The sequence below is a fragment of the Vicia villosa genome, linkage group LG3, assembly GCF_029867415.1.
Source record: "Vicia villosa cultivar HV-30 ecotype Madison, WI linkage group LG3, Vvil1.0, whole genome shotgun sequence".
NCBI classification, from domain to species: domain Eukaryota; kingdom Viridiplantae; phylum Streptophyta; class Magnoliopsida; order Fabales; family Fabaceae; genus Vicia; species Vicia villosa.
The window spans coordinates 59,749,914-59,773,314 of record NC_081182.1 but is presented as its reverse complement, the minus strand read 5'-3'; the positions used below and the strand labels follow the sequence as shown (position 1 = coordinate 59,773,314).

The 23,401-nt window shown below is 35.8% G+C and overlaps 1 protein-coding gene across 3 annotated transcripts in view; it reads right to left on the bottom strand.

Moving 5' to 3' along the window:
• The window catches only part of LOC131661612 (uncharacterized), a 62,135-nt gene extending 39,000 nt beyond the window's left edge, over nt 1–23,135 (bottom strand). The window contains exons 1-5 of one of the 3 annotated variants that reach the window (XM_058931210.1): nt 22,897–23,124; nt 22,553–22,854; nt 22,344–22,481; nt 22,063–22,248; nt 21,251–21,557 (exon numbers count right to left, since the gene is read on the bottom strand). In XM_058931210.1, the coding sequence (XP_058787193.1) occupies nt 22,072–22,248; nt 22,344–22,481; nt 22,553–22,854; nt 22,897–22,960 (681 nt within the window). In that variant the 5' untranslated portion in view covers nt 22,961–23,124 and the 3' untranslated portion in view covers nt 21,251–21,557; nt 22,063–22,071. Of the gene's footprint in view, nt 1–21,250; nt 21,558–22,062; nt 22,249–22,343; nt 22,482–22,552 lie in introns of those variants that run through there. The other 2 variants (XM_058931208.1, XM_058931209.1) reach the window with 2 other exon arrangements.
• Between the last annotated feature and the right edge of the window lie 266 nt (nt 23,136–23,401).

The following is a 23,401-nucleotide window of genomic DNA, read 5'->3' as shown; positions in this document are numbered from 1 at the left end:
GCGCTTCCCAACTCGTCTTCCTCGTTGGATTTTTTGGAAACGCAGACATTATAGGCAACGGTTTTCAAATGTTTCCTCAGCCCTGCAACATCATAAAACACTATGCAAGCAACAAAAATCGAAACCAAATCCATGGATCAATTTGTTTTGGTTTCCTGAACATGATGATACTATTAACTCGGTCCAATTAAGCCTAGCACGGGAACCCCTGATTCGGAGCTTCTGAACCCTAGTCATGGCGGAATCTCAAACCTACACTTAAACTTCAATTGAAACATATGGAAAGCCTCGAAATCATATCAATAACACAAATATGCACTCAAATTTCATTCATTATGCGCGATTTATCGAGAACGATTCTAAGTTAGGGGAGCCAAACCGTGAACGTACCTGCGATTGTTCTGAGTGATTCTCTCGTGGGTAAGGATTGGACTCGCTCCAGAAAACACCAAGGAGTTGATTGGGAACCTTCGCTAGGCCTAAATCATAAGGCAATGTAGAATCCGAATGTCTTTTTTTTCTCTGAAACCTTGAGTTTTTGTTTTTGTTTTATGGACTGCAAATCCTTGTGATTTCGACCCCCATACCTCAGAGTATGATCCTGTACTTATAGTGGACTGATTTAGGGCAACAATTGTAGAAAAAATATTGATGAATCAATCTTTGTAAATTTGATGGGAAATTGATTTTGAAAGTTCCTAAATATGCTCCTATCTCAATCTTTTCCTTCCAATCCCTTCTTGAACGAAATTATATTGGTAATACCACTTTAATAATGATTGAATTTGATCCATATAGTATCTCTAATCAAATATTTGATTTTTCTTTTTGATTTACATGATTTACACCACATTTAAATGAATAAAAATTCATATAAAATTTAATTAAATCATATAATTTCGTGGGAATTGGATTGGATGTCTTGGATATCTTGAGTAACAAGATTGGATCATAAAATCATGGGCCTCTTTGTAAAGAAATCAATTTTGAAGCTTTTTTGTTCACATTTTTTCCTTCAAAATTAGCCAACTTTGACAAGGCACATCTCCCTCAATTTTTTAGGTATGGAGGTGTTCTAGGACTTTTTAGAAACCTCAGAGAGTCCTCTAACCAATGCTTTTGGTCTCATATCAAAATCATTTTCCATGCTCCTTGTGTGTCCTTTTGAAAAAAGTGGCTTTTTGTTGACTCTTGAAAAGGACCTGTAATGTTTTGGTCCATATCTCTCAAATGAAGCATTTTTAGACTTGGCATGTGAGACACAAATTTGTAGAGAATCAAATTTCCTTCAATGTGAGCTTTGGATGGAGATTTTCTGATGCTGGTCAAAGTTCAGTTGACTTTTCCTATACAAAACCCTAATTTAGAAACTTTTTGATTTGTTGGTTTTTTGATCTTTCCTTGATGAACCATGATCAATTCTTGATCAAATGGTGAATTATACTTCAATATGAGGATTTTGACAAAAAATCAAGAGTTTTGACTTTACTATGACCATAATTGACTTTATAGGTCACCCAGTCGACTGTTGACCTTCTGAACTTTTGAATGACCAGAACTTTGAGATAGACCTTGATACTTGTCATAGAGGTAGTGTGAAGTGTATTTAGCCATGTGAGATGCTTTGGGACCATTGATTCACTGATTTTCCCTTGAATAAGTCAAACCCTAGTTTCAGAGCCTTGTGTAGGAGAATATGTTTAGGAGCTTTGCATATGGATTTGAAACTTGAATAGGAGAAATAATGTGGGCAAATTTTGGGGTATGACAGCTGCCCCTGTTCAATTATCTTAAACCTGAAGATGTAGAGTGGTTTGTGTGCCAGTCGGTATCTGAAGGTGGAAGATGATTGAACACTAGAATACCCAGGAATTTGCCCTAGCTGATGATGAAGGGACTTTTGTCGGGGATGGGCTTGAAGATGCCATCCAGGTGGGAGTATGAAGTGAGTTAATCGTAATGACTCTATTGTCATGATTGTTTCTGAACTGAATACTGGGATTAGATGTGTGACTTACTCGTTGTGACTCCATTGTTGTCGTGATTCCATTATCGTGACTCAGTTGTCGGGATTCCATTGTCTTGACTCAGTTGTCGTGATTCCATTATCGTGACTCAGTTGTCGTGATTCCTTTATCGTGACTCAGTTGTCGTGATTCCTTTATCGTGACTCAGTTGTCGGGATTCCATTATCTTGACTCAGTTGTCGTGATTCCTTTATCGTGACTCAGTTGTCGGGATTCCATTATCTTGACTCAGTTGTCGTGATTCCTTTATCTTGACTCAGTTGTCGTGATTCATTTATCGTGACTCAGTTGTCGGGATTCCATTATCTTGACTCAGTTGTCGTGATTCCATTATCTTGACTCAGTTGTCGTGATTCCTTTATCGTGACTCAGCTGTCGGGATTCCATTATCTTGACTCAGTTGTCGTGATTCCTTTATCTTGACTCAGTTGTCGTGATTCCTTTATCGTGACTCAGTTGTCGTGATTCCTTTATCTTGACTCAGTTGTCGTGATTCCTTTATCTTGACTCAGTTGTCGTGATTCATTTATCGTGACTCAGTTGTCGGGATTCCATTATCTTGACTCAGTTGTCGTGATTCCTTTATCGTGACTCAGTTGTCGTGATTTTTTCTGAATTGCGTGTCGTGATTAAGTCTGTTTCTTTCTTTGATTGTGTCAGCACCATTCGTGGTGGCCGAATTAGGTCTTGGAGAGATGATCGTGTCAGTACCGTTCATAGTATCTGAATTAGATCGTAAATATTGTTTATCTGCTTGCACTTGTGTCCTGAAAAAAAGTAGAGTTAGTCTTTATGCAATGTTATGATGCATGTATTATGAGTTTCTCAAAATAAATGAGAAACTTGCATGTGAGGTAATGTATGCAATGTATGAATATGTTTATGATATATGATGTCAGAATATGATTTGTCCTTGATTGAGAAAATAAATCGTTGTATCATTGTGATTTTGATATCTGATCTTATTTTTGAAGATGCTCAGCTGAGGGATTTTTGATTTTGCTTGGGGATGACCAGTAACTTGATGTACCCTAATTGGGGATTAGAGATATTAATACACCATGTTGGAGAAGAGCAAAGTGTTGGAGAAACGGTAGTGTTGAATATGTAAACTCTGTTTGGGAGCCATGTCTTTAAAGATATCTTCTTGAGAATTGCTCTGTGGGGATATGACCTTGTGAAATCGGAGTTGTGGGAAGGCATGGATGCCTTGAACATTGCCCCCGGTATTATAGTAATTACCATTCCTGGATTTGATTAGGACACACCGCTGAGTATTGATCAAGATGTCAAACTGGACTTGCATAGATTTGCCCCTGCTAGTAGGGATTTTGGAAATATTTGCCTCGCGAGGACTTTATGAGATGTGCACTATGGGTGACATGCCCCTACTTAGTATGATGCCCCTGACTGATCGGGAAGTAGCTTCAAACCCACTTGGGTGCATGTCCCTGATTGTTTGATATTTCTGAGAGATTTTTGAAACTTGACCTGATTGCCCCCAGGTTGATTGGGTAAACGTGCCATGCCCCTTGTATACATAGGAGACATTGCTTCTTTGGAGTAATCTTGTCTGTCGGGATAATTTTCAGTCATTAGTTGTACCCTGTTACAAGTTCTTTCTGATGCTAGCATTTGAAATTATGTAGCAGAATAGGTTTAATAATGAATTCATGAGATGCAATGCATACGTCTGTCTTGAGTTTTTGGAAAACATTAAAACAAAAGATGTAAAAGCGTGATATTTGTAAAAACATGCTATTTGTAACAATGTGATGTTTGTGAAAACAAGATATCAACTTAACATTTGTAGTAAACCTTAAGGAGTCGGGATACCTTTTTGGTGACAGTATGCTTTCGAACTAACCATGCTTCAGTTAGGACTTTCAAGGGTTGTAACGTGGCTTGGTTAACGGTTTAAGAAACAAAGGATAAAGGCTCAAAGTTTGATTGTACCCACCCCTCTTCGTGATGATCTTCAGTCCTAAGCTCAGTTAATTCAGATTATGCATTCGGGTTCCAAGAGACTTTTGGGTTTGCACCTTTGATAATGATGGTGGTTCACAAGCAAAGAGAACTTTTGAGATGGCAGTCACTTCTTCCTTTTGGTAGTCACAACATTGTGTTGTTCAGGAATTTATTGACTTTTCTTTTTTCATTTTTTTTGATATCCCTAACTTTTGCCTGAACTGTCTATTTTGAGATTACAGTCAGCGGGATGCCTTGATTTTTGCCTAAGTCATCTTTTTCGATTTTTGACTTAGCAGGCTTTTCTTTGTATATATGTTTTTTCATTTTTTTTTGAAAGATATTGACTGCCTTGCTTGATGATTGATGAACCATCATTGGCTTTTTGATTGAAACCTTTGTTGAAAGGTGTGCTAAATGATTCTCTTGAAATAAAATGCACAGCTAAATTAAACTGAGAACTACCCTGCCCCAGGTTATGATCAAGGGTTTTAAATTGTGCAAGAAAGAAAACTTCTACTCCTTAGGCTCAAAGGGGTTGACGAGGGATTAACATCCTTATATCTCCACTGTTTAGGAATTGAAATAATGCATGTACATCGTCAGCATAGTCCGCTCAAAAGCATACTGTATGAGGTTGCGGTATCGTTTTCGTCATCCTCCCTCAAAAGGCTTACAGCTTTAGCAGGAGTTGAGTATCATAAAAACATATGCAAAGTAAAGACATAATTTTAAAATGAGTGATAACGAAATAAATTATTCAAGACAAACATATGCAATGCACTGATGATGATTATTAAAAAGAGATAATGTCTATCATAATTCGAATGTTTACACAAACAGAATAGAAATTTGCAAACGAAAGTAAAACTAATGATTAAAAGTTTATCCTTCTAGCCATCCACATTATTAGCAGCTACATTAGGAGTCTCAGGAGGATCAAACTCGACTTCTCCAGCATCGATCATATCTTGGATTCTGTTCCTCAACGTCCAGCAGCTATTCGTATCATGACCAGGACTATCAGAGTGGTATGCACACCTCATTTTAGGATTATAGCTTCGAGCAGAAGTGCTAGGATTCTTAGGGGGATCCTTTAGAGTGATCAACTTTAACTTCAACAAGTATTGTAGTGCTTGAGCTGGTGACATATTGATCTTTGTGAACTGACGCCTAGGCGTGTCTTGCATGTTTTGACGACTTCTCTGAGGTGTCAGTGTGGAGATCAAAACTGCCCCAACAGATTGGCCATGGTTATTATTTGAATCTGACTTCCCACTGAGAGGCTTCTTTGTAACACCTGAGGATGTAGCAGCTTGAATCTTACCACTTCGGATGCCATTCTCAACGCGTTCCCCAGTCAGTATAAGCTCAGTGAATCCAGATGACGAACTTCCCAGCAAATGACTATAGAAAGGGCCAGTCAGTGTATTCATAAACATATCTACCAACTCTCTGTCGGATAAGGAGGGTTTGACTCTTCCAGCTAGATCTCTCCATTTTGGAGCATACTCCTTAAAACTTTCTTTAGGTCCCATTGACATGCTTTGTAATTGTATGCGAGTTGGTGCAAGATCAGAGTTGTATTGATATTGTTGATAAAAGGCAACAACCAAATCTTCCCATGTACGGATGTTGGTACTTTCCAGTTGGTAATACCATTCGAGTTGAGTTCCAGATAAACTCTCTTGAAAGAAATGGATCCAGAGCCTCTTATCAGCAGTGTGAGGCTGAATCTTCCTCACATAAGACCTCAGGTGCATCTTGGGACAGGAAATTCCATCATACTTAGCAAAAGCGGGAGCCTTGAACTTCAGAGGAATAACGACCCCAGGAACGAGTCCTAACTCTTCAAAATCCATCCCGGGTATCTTCTGAATTTCCACGCTTCTCAGACGCTCTTCCAGCAACTTATATTTGTCATCAGGATGTTCATCCTCAGGGTGATAGTCCTCTTCTTCGTCAGAGTGCTTGGAAGAATCATGGTTACTTTTTGTCTCAGTTTTGATACTAGCATCATCATCTTGCTCATCTTCGTCACTGTCTTCAGAGGTTTCAGCATCTCTGAGTTGCAAGATTGGTCTAAGCTTTTTCACCTTAGTCTTCTTACCCTTTTTCTTCTTCTTTTTAGTCAACATGGCTTTCAGCTCTTCTTGCCCTTTGGACAAATTCAGAATCAAGGCTTGGAACTCGGTGTTTTGAGCTTGAAGATCCTTAACTGATTGTTCGAGATTCATGATGCTGAAATAAACAGCGAGGAAGGATGAGAAACCCATCATAGGAAACCTGTTATGCAATGTTATGAATGCAAATGAAATGTTTTCAAGGATCTTTAAGGAATTTAGTTAGCAACTTTAGAAATTTAATAAGTCACAGCTTCGTCTGAAGAACCTTGGCTTTCATTTTTAAGCGTCCTTCTTTAAGAATCAAGCTCACCATATCGAGTGGGTCATCGCCTCTGATTCAGGATACTTATGAATTTGAAGATACGTGGCCAGAGGAAAATAAATCCTCTTGCCCCTTGATAGGTACTGGATCTCTGAATTGGAAGGTATGTGGCCAGAGGAAAATAAATCCTCTTGCCCCTTGATTAGGAGATCAACCTTTGATAAGGGCACCTGAAATTGTGCGCCCTAAATCCCTAAGATCCTTGAAAGGGTTAGTTAAATCATGTTATGCTTATGATGTCATGATGTCATGAATGTTATGCGAATGCAATTCATTAGGCATAGTGTGAGATAGTAAGGGCAAACACGTCCTTTTAACAAAACCTGCGAGGAAATGAAGGTTAGTAGCAAACACAAACAAGTCACACAAGTCACACAATTTTCGGCTTAAGGCTTGCATGGAGTCTGATCAGGTGCCCTTCCCAAGGGTATTTCTATGGATAAGGAGATTTCAGAAACGGGTTCTACCAAGTGACTCAGAATTGTCAGCCCCCTCTAAAGCACCCTCGAACATGGTACATGCATACCACGCAATGATACTTTAGGAAGAAACCTATCTGAGCTGTAGTATCGGGTAGCGACCATAACTTGGCATGCACCAAGAATAGCCCCCCACTACATTCCTAAAAGTTAGGATGGGTTAAGGGTTACTAAAGGTCCTTGAGCTCCGACGCACCCAAAGATACATGCATAAACCTCTCTCATGCAAAAGAGGTACACAATAACCAGTGGAGGCCTAACTCAAGTGTGAACTTCATTTTGACCAACCCCAAGCATGCACAAGGGGGGTCTCCATGACTATGCCACTCCTAATCTTAGGTGTTCTTGAATCCGGGAATAGGATTCGTCCTTCAGTTTTCCCAAAACAGCCCTGAAAAATAAAACAAGCAAAGCAAACAATAGAAAACATTTAAGGTGAATCCTAAACTTTTAAGGTAACCCCTATTTTATCGAAATTTTATCCCCAGCAGAGTCGCCAGTTCTGTAATACGGTGAACTGACTTTTATATCGAAATGTCGCGGTTAAGCATGAGTCGCCACCGACTTTTATTTTATCCAAACAAATTCGGAAAGGCAAAAAGAAACAGAAAAAAACCTTTAAAGAAATCTAAGTTCGGGGGGTAATTTATGCAAAGGGAAGGTGTAAGGCACCCTTTGCATCCATGGTTATCCATGGGCTCTTAATTGCTTTGCTTGCTCGTTTGTTTTTAGAAAAAGGTAGATGAAAGAAAAAATGGACTTTAGCTCGTAAATGAGCGTAGCCAGTTTTCGAAGAATTGTGAGAAAGAATATTAAAGATGAGCATTGCAAGGCAATTAGGGGCAATTACCTTAAACTCAGATGATAGGTCTCTTTTTAGCCTTTCAGAATGAAAGGGTCTATCCTTGCCATAAGAGGGAAGGAAGCCTTTCGTTTGGAGGTTGAAGGGTCATCGTGTTATCATTCGCGTTATCATTCGTCCTAAGACTGACCCATGCCATAGAGAGGCAGGTAGTCTAAGGGGAAGGATCAGAATAGCCTTTCGTAGGCAACCAGAGGATACCTCAGCCTTTTTCCGAGGGTCGAGGTCATGTTCGTGTATCGAAGGCAGCATCATTTTAGGGTCTCATGACCTTTTATCGAGGCAACATGGCTGAGGTATCCTCATATTCGAGGGACTGGTTATTCTGCAAAAAACACAAGGCAACAAGGCAACAGGCAACAAGGCAACAGAGAGGGTTACCCAAAAGCGTGCGTGTGTGCACCAATCACGTGATTTGATTCAGTTATTTATCTTGTAATTAATCATTCTAGGTTCAATTCGAGGTTATCACTCCCTAAATTACTAGCCACGCAGATAACATAAAGGCAAGAAACAGTAATACGGGGGAGGGGACAATGAAACCAGTGGATCCCTTAATCAGGGTTTGACACAAGTAATAATAAAGCAGGAAAATATAAGGCTAGGGTTCAGGGTTACCAAACTCGTAGCTTTGGCAATCAACAACCCTGAAAATGCAAACCAATAAATAAATAGTGAGTGTATGGCTAATTCAAAGGCGAACGGGATTAACCCTAAAATAAAGAATCAAGAAATTAAAAGAAAATAAATAAAATTATACAAGAAAATACTTAGCTTTGCATTTGATCTGATATGGTCAGAGTCGGAGGTTGCCTCTGAGGTAAACCTGAACAATGGCAAAGGCAGAAGAAAAATAGAAGGAGTGAATGTATGCACAGTTCAGAAAATATAAGGGCAAACCCTAAAAATCAGCAAGGAAGCAAAAAAAAACTTTGGATAAATAAAATACTTAGCTTTTGTATTTTGATTGGGCGCACAGTCGGAGCGTATTTGAAGAGTCAACCCTGAAAAGACACAAAATAAATATTCAGTGTAGTGGGATGTTCGTAAATCCTGGTTAGAGTACGATTTAAATAAGAAAATAATTTAATTAATTATTGGTCGAACGACCTAATTAACTAAATCGAATCGAGAAAAATAAAATTGAGTATGAAATATATTTTTTAGGATTTTTTGGAGTTAAAACAAAGTAAATATGAGATTTCGAAATAATTGAATAATTAAATGTAATATAAGAAGTAAAAATAAAAATAAATAAATGAATTATTAATTAAAATAGAAAAAAGTTTTGAAAGTAAAACATAATGGTTTTTATAATAAAAAAAAAACAGTTAATATATATATTAAATAAGTTTTATTAAAAAATTGAAAATTTCTTATCTCTTGATTGTGCGTAGCATGGCTGAGGGCGCATATGATGGAGCTTCGTCCAGATATCCTTGGATCTGACCTTAAATCGAATCCAGTGGTTGATGGCTGATGGTGCACCACGCGTGTGTATGCCTTCATCACACTGGATCTGCAAATGATCAACTAAAAAAAATAGCGTAAAAAAAATAGCGTGCAAAATTGACATCCCCACGGGGAATCGAACCTACTCCCTGCTGATACACCCTCATACGCCTCAGCCAACTGTACCAGTGACACTGGTTGCAAATTAATTGAAACAATAAGAATATATAGAAAAAACATTTTTTCAAATATACCCAACGCGCGCTTCCCAACTCGTCTTCCTCGTTGGATTTTTTGGAAACGCAGACATTATAGGCAACGGTTTTCAAATGTTTCCTCAGCCCTGCAACATCATAAAACACTATGCAAGCAACAAAAATCGAAACCAAATCCATGGATCAATTTGTTTTGGTTTCCTGAACATGATGATACTATTAACTCGGTCCAATTAAGCCTAGCACGGGAACCCCTGATTCGGAGCTTCTGAACCCTAGTCATGGCGGAATCTCAAACCTACACTTAAACTTCAATTGAAACATATGGAAAGCCTCGAAATCATATCAATAACACAAATATGCACTCAAATTTCATTCATTATGCGCGATTTATCGAGAACGATTCTAAGTTAGGGGAGCCAAACCGTGAACGTACCTGCGATTGTTCTGAGTGATTCTCTCGTGGGTAAGGATTGGACTCGCTCCAGAAAACACCAAGGAGTTGATTGGGAACCTTCGCTAGGCCTAAATCATAAGGCAATGTAGAATCCGAATGTCTTTTTTTTCTCTGAAACCTTGAGTTTTTGTTTTTGTTTTATGGACTGCAAATCCTTGTGATTTCGACCCCCATACCTCAGAGTATGATCCTGTACTTATAGTGGACTGATTTAGGGCAACAATTGTAGAAAAAATATTGATGAATCAATCTTTGTAAATTTGATGGGAAATTGATTTTGAAAGTTCCTAAATATGCTCCTATCTCAATCTTTTCCTTCCAATCCCTTCTTGAACGAAATTATATTGGTAATACCACTTTAATAATGATTGAATTTGATCCATATAGTATCTCTAATCAAATATTTGATTTTTCTTTTTGATTTACATGATTTACACCACATTTAAATGAATAAAAATTCATATAAAATTTAATTAAATCATATAATTTCGTGGGAATTGGATTGGATGTCTTGGATATCTTGAGTAACAAGATTGGATCATAAAATCATGGGCCTCTTTGTAAAGAAATCAATTTTGAAGCTTTTTTGTTCACATTTTTTCCTTCAAAATTAGCCAACTTTGACAAGGCACATCTCCCTCAATTTTTTAGGTATGGAGGTGTTCTAGGACTTTTTAGAAACCTCAGAGAGTCCTCTAACCAATGCTTTTGGTCTCATATCAAAATCATTTTCCATGCTCCTTGTGTGTCCTTTTGAAAAAAGTGGCTTTTTGTTGACTCTTGAAAAGGACCTGTAATGTTTTGGTCCATATCTCTCAAATGAAGCATTTTTAGACTTGGCATGTGAGACACAAATTTGTAGAGAATCAAATTTCCTTCAATGTGAGCTTTGGATGGAGATTTTCTGATGCTGGTCAAAGTTCAGTTGACTTTTCCTATACAAAACCCTAATTTAGAAACTTTTTGATTTGTTGGTTTTTTGATCTTTCCTTGATGAACCATGATCAATTCTTGATCAAATGGTGAATTATACTTCAATATGAGGATTTTGACAAAAAATCAAGAGTTTTGACTTTACTATGACCATAATTGACTTTATAGGTCACCCAGTCGACTGTTGACCTTCTGAACTTTTGAATGACCAGAACTTTGAGATAGACCTTGATACTTGTCATAGAGGTAGTGTGAAGTGTATTTAGCCATGTGAGATGCTTTGGGACCATTGATTCACTGATTTTCCCTTGAATAAGTCAAACCCTAGTTTCAGAGCCTTGTGTAGGAGAATATGTTTAGGAGCTTTGCATATGGATTTGAAACTTGAATAGGAGAAATAATGTGGGCAAATTTTGGGGTATGACAGTTGGGTACTACATTAAGATTGAGTTTGGCGTATCATCTGCAGATGGATGGTCACACCAAGAGGACTATTCATTCAAGAATTTTTTTTGAGGTCTTGTGTGTTAGACCAAGGAGGATCTTGGGATAGCCATTTTCCATTGATTGAGTTTACTTACAACAATAGTTTTCATGCGAGTATCGGTATGACACCGTATGAAGCATTGTATGGTAGAAAGTGTAGAACTCCGCTGTGTTGGAATGAATCAGGAGAGTTTGATGTACTCGAACATGAGATTGTTGAGGATACCATTAAAAAGATAAGGATGATTCGAGAGAGGGTGAAGACTTCTCAGAGTCGTCAAAATATTTATCATGATAAGAGGAGGAAAGCACTTGAGTTCTAGGTGGATGATCATGTATTTTTTAGAGTTACTATGGTAACTGGTAGGGGTGGCAAAACGGGCCAGGCCCGCCGGGTCGGTCCGTTTGACTCGCCATTTTGGACGGGTTGGGCTGAGGTTTTCAGCTCGGTACCTTAAGTTGGCCCGCCCCGCCTAACCCGCTTAAAAAAGCGGGGCGAGCGGGTTTTGCCCGCGGGCTTTTCGTTAAAACTTTTTATTTTATTTTAGAACTAAAATAACTTTAACTATAAAAACAACACTCTTCTCTTAAGATTATGTTGACTGATGATTGAATTATAATTATAATATTATTTCTATAACTTTCTAATACAAGTGTTGATTGAAAATTTTGAAATAAAATAACACTTATATGGTATGCATATTTATTAAATTCTCAATACATTAGCTTACATGTATTTTTTAGAAATAGATGTTGATTTTAAGAACAGGAAGGATTTGATTAGTGTATACGTGGGACAAATTTATGATTTAACTATTAAAAAATCGGTCAATATTAGAGTCTATATGATATAAAAATTGAGAAAGTTAGGTGCTGATATTTTATGCAATACTATTTTATGCATTGTGATGTATTATGCAATGTAATATTACTGTTTGTCTTGTGTAAATTCTTAATTGAATTCTTTTAGTAGTTACTTTTTATGCATTGTGATGTATTTATTTTTATATTTTTTTTTATTGTGCTTGAGTTTATTTCATTTTTTTTGTTGTAATTGGTCTTTAAGACATGTTGAAGTTATATTGTGTGTTGTTAAGAAAAATCTTTTATCGACCTCTTTGGTAATAATAAGAAATTTATAAATTATTTAGTAAATCAAATTGTAAAATAAATTAATAAAATTGGCGGGCCCGCCCGCCAACCCGCCAACTCGTTAGTAAACGGGGCGGGCTTGACTTTTGATCTCGGACACCTAAGTTAGCCCGCCCCGCCCCACCCCGCTTTTGGACGAGCTTAAACGGGGCGGGTTGCCCGCTTTACCACCCCTAGTAACTGGTTTCGGTAGAGCTTTGAGGTCGCGAAAGTTTACGCCGTGTTTTATTGGTTCGTATCATATTTCATAGAGGATGGGTGAGGTGGTCTATCGGATTGCTTTGTCGCCGTCACTTGTGAATCTTCATGATTTGTTTCATGTGTCTCAATTGAGGAAATACATTTTGCATCCTTCACATGTGATTCAAATGGATGATGTATAAGTGAGAGATAACCTGATTATTTAAGCGTCACCAGTGTGAATAGAAGGACGGGAAGTGAAACAATTGAGAGGTAAAAAGATAGCCTTCGTGAAGGTGTTGCAGGGTGGACCAGTGGGTGAAAGTCTGAAATGGGAGCGAGAAGATCATATGACATATTCTTGTCCGTTCTTGTTTCCGCTAGGTAATTTTCGAGGGAAAAAATTCTTTAAGAGGGGGAGAGTTGTAATACCTCAAAAATTAGATTTAATTATTTAATCTATTATTTGGTTGTTTTTGTGATTATATGAGTCATTATGATTTATCGATGAGTATATGTGATGTTTATGTGACGTGTGATACCTAAGTGTGATGTGTGTGGGGTAGTGAAATTAAGGTGTTAGTTAGATTAATAAAATAAATATAATTCTAATTAACATTACTATTTAATTAAAATAAAATAAATGAGATAATGTGAGGTGGAGTTAGTAAGGGAACAATAGGGATATCATATTAGGGGTTCTAAGTCTAACTAAGTAAATAGAGAAAAAGGGGAGAATATTCATTCAACGTATACTTTTTGGAGAAGCGTGAAAGAAAGAAAAAGTTAGGGTAAGAAGAAGAGAAGAAGAATCGACCGTAGAATTTAGAAAGAGAATCATGCTAACCTATAATCTAAGGTAAGGGGGTTATCCTAATTATTATATTTTCCTTAAGGAATTGATAATTGTAGGTTGGGTTGTGTATTGGGGTTTTATGATGAATTTGATTATCTTGATGAACTATGACGATGTTTGTTTGGATTATGTTATTTGTATGTTATGGGATGTTGTTAATTGAGGAATTGGTGAATGATGACATGAACTGTAGTCAAATTCACCATGTTTATGGATTTGAAGGTCTAGGGTTTAATGATGGGTATTAAAGTTGTGATGAACAATTGGGGTTTGATGTTTGTAATGATTAATACATGTTAGAACTAGGTTAATATGCCTTAATTTGCAGGGAAATAATGATTAAAATAGGTTTTGGGGTGGAAAACTCTGACTGGTATAAGGCTATTGGCGCAGAATTTTTCTGCAGAAATCATAAAGCGCACTTAGAACGCGCGTAGCGCGGGCAGGGGGAGCTTAGCAAGGGCCACTGGGACGAAAAATGTTATTTTTGAAAAATGATTTCGGATTATGGAAGCTTATGATTTATACTAATTTTCGAGTAATTTTCCAGATTTAATAAGTATGTTTGGATGGATTTAGAGAGCCGTTTATATCGAATTTGATTATGCGATTACATGTATGTATATGCTTGTTATAATTCTATGAAGATGTGATGGTTGAATAACCTGACAATTGGTGTTGTTTTGATTGAGATGGTTGTGTAGTTGAGATGAATATGTGATAAGATATGATGAATGAATTATGATGCCATTTTGACTATTTGTGGTCGTTGATTATTATGAAGTTGTGCATCATATATTCATAGCATATTATAGGATAATAGTCCAATGATGTCTGTAGGACAAATTGTCCAGTGATTGCCTCAATCCCATTGTGCGGATTGAGTGCGATATTGTGAAGTATTCCATTTCCAAGCGAGAATCAATCCTATTGGTGGGGATCTTTAGAGAACGATGAATGAGTCATGAGTGAAGTGTTGGTACCACATGCATGAGTCTTGGTGTTGCATTGCATTGCTTGTGACATTTCATGATTGAATGATTTTTGAGTATTCGTGATGTGAATGATGAATCAATTGATGGGTGTGATTAAATTATATGATGACGTTCAGGTGTAAGTATGTGAAGCATGAGGATACGTTGTATTGGTGTATGTGTGGTTGTTGATTATTTGTGTACCATTACTGTATTTATTCCTTATGTCTTATAAAATAATTATGAAATACTCACTCTCTTTCTTTTTGAATGTTGCCTCCAGGTGGATAACGTGCAGGTAATCAGGAATAGTCTGCGGAAGTTAGAGGATAACTTCGTGGAGTCCTTTTGTCGTTTATTTAGAATAAAAAGTGAGTCTTGCTCTGATACGTAAAATCTGGGTCAGGATCGTTGTTTTGCTTTTTTGGAACTATTATATTTCTCTTTAATCGTTTTATTATGATGAATTACCTTTCATGGCATTGTGATGTTTTGGATTATGGAACTTGAACGTTGAAGTTATGAATGATGTTTTATGAAGTTTAATAAAGATATTTTCAAACTATGAATTCTGCTTCGAGATAGTTGACATTATTATTGTGTTATTAAAGAAATGTTTGATTTATATAATTTTTAGAACCCGTGTTACAGAGTGGGACATTTACTTATGAAGGTGACATCCTCGTGTGGTTGTTTTATTTGAATTAATTTGTATTATATTGTGAATATTTTACAAGGGTTAAAAAGATGTTACAGATCCAGCCACTATGAAATTAAGGAAACTATGGAACTTAGAGAAATCTATCATCCTTCTAACATCAGGATAGCTATATACTTCCTTAGCTTCTTATTACTCCAACCTCTATAAACTATAGTGTCTATAATTTTCCTCCCTATTTGCATGGTAGCTTTCTCCTTGCCAAAACTTTTATTATTTCTGAGATTCCATATTTCATATATGGCTTCCAATTTGATTACAGCAGCCTTTGCACTCTTTTCCTTAGGGTGATAAATTAACCAATCGACCTCCTTGTGCCAATCTTCAGGTCTATGTTGAACCTGCATCCACTCCTGAATTTCAACCCAAATCTTTTTTGTAATGGGGCATTCGAAGAACAGATGCTTTATTAATTCCCCACATGAGCAAAAACAACATTTCATATTATCTATCATTCCAAACTTGAGTAATCCATCCTTAGTGGCTAGTCTTTCATGACATACAAGCCACAAGATAAAAACTGCATGGGGTTATGCAATATTGTCAAACATTAAGCCCCTTCATTCAACCTTTTAAGTAACTTTATGCAATATTCTATAAACTCTGCCCATGTTGAACTTACTCCATTCCATGACTTCGTTCCACTCTCCCATATTCTTTATATCATCTCTTTGCTTAAGAATAACCTTCATAATCCAAGTGTAAGTAGGCTTAATATCAATATCCATCATGTGCTTATGCTTCATATAATAAGCTTGAATTCATCTAACCCAAAGAGAGTCGGATTTATCACTCAAATTCTATAGAAGCTTAATCAAATTGGTTTTGTTCCACATCTCTATGTCAATAATATTCAAACCACCTTGACATTTGGGTTTACATACTTTCTTCCACGCCACCGATGACTTTCGACTACCTTCAATACCTCATGTCCACAAGAAAATACGACAGATTGATTCTATTTTTTGAATCACACATTTGGGAAATGGGAAGCATTGTAGCCAGTAGTTAGTAAGAGCAAATGTTACACTCTTAATAAGCTGCATTCTCCCTGCGTATGTTAACATCCGAGCAGTCCAATGTTTGATCTTACAGTCAATTGGATCCACTAGCGGCATAAAGTGATTACTAGCAAGATTTTTTTTCTAGGTACCGGTACCCCTAAATATTTGAAAGGTAGATGCTCTTCCTGGAATCCTGTTGTGTTAAGAAAATTCGGTTTAGCTTCCAAATCAACTCCAACACAGTATAGTTTGCATTTCACGGGATTTACTACCGGCCATGTTACCCTTGAAAATCTATTGAATACATTCATCATCATTTGAACCGATATCTTATCACCTCGCGAGAACATCACAAGGTCGTCTGCAAAGCACAGATTTGTAATACTCAATTTTTCACATTTTGGATGGTAATTGTAATTACTATTCTTCTACATTTTGAATAAGTATCTGCTGAGAAATTCCATCGCCACAACAAAGAGTACATGCGATATGGGATATCCTTGTCTAAGCCTTGTCTTTATCTCCATAATTTCAGTACACTATCCATTAACATTAAATCTATAAGAAACAAATGTTACCACAACTATTATCCATACGGTGAATTTTCTTGGGAATCCAACTTCGTTCATGATACTATGTAAGGCATTCCAATCTAACGTATCACATGCCTTCTAAATCATAGCCGATAGCATTTAGCGCCTTGCCCATTCTATTGGCTGTGATTTTGGAGATTATTTTGTAAAGAGTACTACAACAAGCAATCGACCTATAATCCTTTATCCTTTTCACACCACTATGTTTTGGAATTAGAGTGACCATTAAGCAATTAGAAGCCTTATACATTATATTATTGACAAAGAAGTATTTGACAACATTTATTACATCACTACTAATTACTAACCATGATTTCTTGTAAAAATACACCCCATAACCATCACACCTAGTGACTTATCATTGTCAATACCTTTGAGAGCTAACACTATTTCATCTTCTATAACATGCAAAGTAAGAAGGTCCATTTGGTCTACATCTAGCTGGGGCTTACCCTCGTTGCATTTCTGTCGATCCCCTCGAGGTCTGAAGCAGCCTGGCCCATCAACTTTTTTATAAAACATCACAACTTCATTTTCTAATTCCTTATGGTTATTTGCAAAAGAGCCATCATCTTTTTTAATGTTGCACATACTCTTAAATAGTTGCTTAGCCTTTATGGATGCATGAAAATATTATTTATTTCCATCACCATATCTCAACAATTCTATTTTTTCCCGTTGCTTCAGCATCTTAGATTCCATATCCATCCATTTAATTAAATCGTCAAAGCAACTTTTGACCATTTCAATCTTGGTTGCATTCATCCTATCAATTATAAGATCTTTTTGTGTAGTGGACATAGCATTTCTAGTTGTATCAATGTTTTTTTTCCATGTTTGGTAAAGGGTTACTTAATTTTCTGATAGGGATGGGAATAGGCCAGACCGGCCTATAGGGGCCTATAGTCTAGCCTATTTAAGGCCAGGTCAAGTCAGACCTATTTGATAAAAAGGTCATGCTTAGACTTTTTTAAAAGCCTATTTAATTACATAGACCAAGCTTAGGCTATTAAAAAAGCCTATGAAGCCTTATAGGTCGGTCTATATTTTCATATATATTAAAAATAGTCTAAATAGGCTGGCCATATATATATATATATATATATATATATATATATATATATATATATATATATATATATATATATATATATATATATATATATATATATATATATATATATATATATATATATATATATATATATATATATATATATATATATATATATAGAGAGAGAGAGAGAGAGAGGGATCATTTGACACCGGTGTCAAAGTATTAATTTTGACACCAAATCCTATCTGTTTATTATTATTAATCTAAAGGTTAAGATACATTCACTTATAACTAACACATGAGTTTTTTAAGGAAATATATCTTAACCTTTGAATTGTTAAGAATAAAGGAGTAGGATTTGGTGTCAATTGATCCCTTCTCATATATATATATATATATATATATATATATATATATATATATATATATATATATATATATATATATATATATATATATATATATATATTTACACCAACCTATTTAGATTTTTTTCTTCCAATATATATATATATATATATATATCTATCTGTTTATTATTATTAATCTAAAGGTTAAGATACATTCACTTATAACTAACACATGAGTTTTTTAAGGAAATATATCTTAACCTTTGAATTGTTAAGAATAAAGGAGTAGGATTTGGTGTCAATTGATCCCTTCTCATATATATATATATATATATATATATATATATATATATATATATATATATATATATATATATATATATATATATATATATATATATATATATATATATATATATATATATATATATATATATATATATATATATATGAAAAAAAGTTAAATAGTCCAGCCTAAATATTCCTATATAGGCCGACGTATAAGGCTTTTTTACGTAGTACGGATTAATTGAAAACCTTATTGAGAAAGAGGCTTTTAAATAAGATTTCAGACCAGGTCGGGCTTTTAAAAACGTCAGACCAGACTAGAAAAAAAGAGCCTATAGAAGGCCATAGGTCAGGCTCAAGCCTTGTAAATTTATCGTAGGCCAGACCCATGTCTTAAAAAGCCTAGCCTAACCTACTCCCACCCCTATTTCCTGATACTAGGCTGAAGTATGAGCAGCTTTTTCCATACCACAACCATTGTTCTGCCATTTACAGGAATATTCCAGCTACTCCTTACAATCTCAACAAAATTATCCAAATCAGATGGGCAATTAATGAACCTGAAGGTGTGAGTTTTAGCCTGTATCTGCGTATTATCCATGAGAACCAACATGGAGTGATCCGACGTATTGGACTCCATATTTGTCAAAGTAGCATTCACATATTGTTGCATCCAATCAACATTTCCCAGCACTCTATCTATTCTAGAATAAATAGGGTTATCTTGGTATTTGTTTGACCACATGAAATAATCACCTCTACTCTCAATTTCATATAGATCAGTATTACTTATCATATCAACTATGTCGATGTATTCTCTTTCAGATACCTCATTACCACCCACTAAATCTTCTATTTTAACAACATTGTTAAAATATCCAATAATCATCCATGACCCTTGTTGTTGAGAGTTCAGTCTCTCAATATTATGCTAGAGTTTTTTCCATAGATGAAGGTGGTTATGGGCATATATTGTTGCCAACCAGTGCAGGAAATTCCCATTTGTATCAATTATTCTGCAGTGGATCATTTGGTTTATGCTCTCAACATAGTCTATCTTAATTCGATTGACATCCCAATAGATCCATAGCCCACCATTCTCATGCCTCTCATAATTATCTCTCTCACTTTGCCCGCTTTATTCAGCCCCTGCACATTCCATGATACTATCATGGGACTTCCTCTAAGAACACTAAGGCTGGTCATTTCTTAGTGTCTCCAACAAATTCCCATGATTGACTTTTGATGTGTTAGTTGGGTCCTTACCACTATGATTACTCCAGTTAGTTCGATGTCCTTTCTTTCTAACTTCATACCATGTAGCAGTTGGAGATTCCTCTACTCTTTGATTTACTATATGCTGATTATTTATAAGAGTTACGGACTGATCTTGTATACCTTATGGCTGAAGGTACTGGTTATTGTTTCTGTTATCTCCTCTCGCGATGTCTTCTCCTTTGGTGCCCATTGTTTGACAATTTTTTTTTGCTTCCCTCCACACACGTGACCAATCTTGTGACATTTAGTGTAATATGGCGGTCTCCATATTCCACCGATTGTTGCATCTTTTCACCATGTTTGTCTGTGATTGTAATTTCCTTAACAAGCTCTTATGTGATATTGATCTCAACTAAAATTCTCGCTTAAAAAATTCAGTACCAGTTTGCAGTGCATTCATGTGTCATCAAAGGTGTACCTAGTACACTCCCAATCTTTCCTAAACTTGTGGCTCCCCATAGATGTAATGGTAATTGAGGTAGCAGAATCCATATCAGGATGGTACGTAACATATATTTCTTCAAATTAAAGTTCGGTTTCCATTCAGTTAGCAGCATTGGCATGTTTCGTATTGTGTATTGGCCATTCCTCAGTACAGCATCCCCACATAGGCTAGGAGTGTGTTTGGATTGGCGGTGGACAGAATTGATTACGAGAGAATTGAGTTTGGTAGAGTTGATTTCAACAGAATTGAGTTTACAATAATTGAATTGTATAATTACCATAATGGTTCTGCGGTGAAAAAAAATAATTTTGAAAGAATTGATTTTAATTAAAATTGAGTTTAATATAAAGTGATTTATGTTTGGATATATTCACAACAAAAGTGATTTGTATGAAAAATGTTATTTGGATATTTTTATCAAAATGACTTTTGAATGTGTAAATGACGAAAAGGGTAAAAAAAACATGGTAAGAATTAAGGATATTGTTCAATTTAAAGGCAAAAAAAGAAAAATTGATGGAAAGGAAGAATTAATTCTTAGACTTGATTTCAAGAAGTTAGGAATTGTAGCTTCATAAAAAAATCAATTTTGAACCACAAAAAACATAGTGGTGGCAGACTGTTTGAGAATGCCAAACACTCCAGAATTGATTTTACAAACCCATAATTGATTTTGATGTTTTCTACCGGACAACCAAACATAGACGAAGTAATTGATGAAATGAAAATTAAAGAGTAAAGAAGAAAAATTTAAAAGAGTTATAATAAATACTAGTAATATATAATAAATCTATAAATGATTCTACTAAACTCAAAAGCTAAGAATTGCAGCTTCTACTAAAATTGTTTTTGAAGGAGGAGAATTGATTTTGGAAAAGTATCCGAACAAGGAAAAAAAACAATTTTCAAATTGAAGTGGACTACAAATGCTTTTGAGGCTTGTAGAAGTCAATCCAAACATACACTATATATCATTCAAGACTAAGATATATTCATAACAATAAGTTTATCCAATTATACAGATAAAGTTAAATAACTAACATTCATGCCATTAGATTGCGTGAAGTGACCCAAAAAGTGAGGTTAAAATTACAAAATGTTGTAGCAAATATAGCATGCACAATCAGTCATTTTTAATTAACTACACCCTGAAGTTATAGTGTCAAATGACACAAGAAAGTGAGGTTAAAATTGCAAAATGTTGTTGTAGCAAATATATCATATATAAACAGCAGTCATATTTAATTAACTACACCCAGAAGTCCAAGCCTACTTTCACCCCCATGTTTCTAACAACTAAAATCAGCAGCAGGTGGGTGCAGTGGACATGAATTCCTGCAAAAGGTAAACATATAGAACATTACTAATTCATGGAGATAGATTTAAAAGTCACATGTACAAGCATGAGTTGCATTGCAAAAACTATGCTTCCAAATTCCAAAATTCGATATACAGTCATTGAAAATAAACCAGTTCTAGTGGATAAGATAAAAAGGAGGTTGAAAGCTCTATTTGAACCTAATCATACAAAAAACCAGTGATCTGTACCAGAAGAAAAAAGGTGTAAAAACTGCATAAGTAAATGCAAAAGGGAACAAAATCCTTGTAATAATTTGTAGATAACATCCGAACACAATGGTTGCATGTACATGACAACAAATCATTCATCAAAGATAAAGAACACAATGGTTGCATGTACATGACAACAAATCATTCATCAAAGATAAACAATAATAGAACTGATTCAAAGGATGCTTCTATCAATATAGTCTTAGGCTAGTTTGAAGAGTGAAGACCAATTCTTCATAATGGCAAAATCAAATATATGTAACATTATTACCATGGTGTGTTAGGTTTTAATGGCGCACGAATAGACCTTGTGTTCTCCCTTCGGTTTTCTTTGTACTTGTGCCTGGAAAGTTGTGGCATTGCTATCGGAAAGATGTGTGGCTTGAAAGGTGATGTAATACATACCACCAGCTCTCCAGGTTGTCCTTAAAATATCAGCCAGCACAAAATTTGAACCCTAGTTATAATCAAGTATACCATATTAGTTGATATATGAATGAATGAATAAACATAATGTAGTATATCCATAAGTAAATATTGGTAGTTTTGAACCTGATTCTCATTATTGTAGTTGTCTAAGGCAGCATTGCATAGGGGAGTGACATTAAGTCGACACTCATCGTCTATGGGAAGGGGAATTACACCGCCACATAGACCTGCAATTTTTGGAGGGGCGATGGCATCGAAGATCTGTGGAGTCCAGAGTCAAAATTAAGATAGTGAAATTGAGAGGAAAACGAGATAGATAGATAGATGCTTACACTTAGGTTGCGAGAGCGCTCTCTATAGTCAGCCATGGCGACTTCAATTTTCTTCTCTCTTTCAATCCAGGCCTTGTTCTTATACTCAAAGCGTCCAGAACACATTGTAAAAGGTTTAGGGTCATCCTCATACATCGAGAAGTCACTCGCAACAAGATCTTCAGGCCGTTTCAATTCCCAATCATAAATCACCCGCGGTTTCGGCTTTGATCCCGGTTCCGTTTCAGAATCCGAATCCGATTCCGTTTCCGAAACCAATTCTGATTCGGATTCCGATTCCGATTCCAATTTGATCAGTTTACCTCTATCTTCCAAGCTTTCCGATTCCAATTTGATCAGTTTACCTCTATCTTCCAAGCTTTCCGAGGGAGGTCGGTTGACACCGAACACGCTGGTATGGAGTTCCATCGACAATATGCAGAAAGGAAGAATGACAAATCAGATATACCTAAACCTAAACCTAAAGGAAGATCCCATCATCTCTACGGTTTTTTTTTACAGTTTGGGCTGGTTTTAACTTGTTATTACCCCAGGCCCGGTAATAAACTCTAGGGAATTTAAAAGGGAATTTCTTTCTAGATTTTGTAGTGGGTGAAAAAAACTCCAGAAAATTTTATAATGTTTTTCTGAAATGAATTTTTGAACACGTCTATGAATGCATCTTAAATTAAAATGTATGTTTGAAAAAAATAGTATTTACACGTGAACGTTAAATTTAAATATTCATTGATATTTTCGGAGATTTATTTTCAAAAATATTCTTTTTATACCACTTTATTTATTGCATGAACTATTTCATTCACCTCATTTCATCCCATAACCAAAAAAATTTATGCATTCTCAATCGAT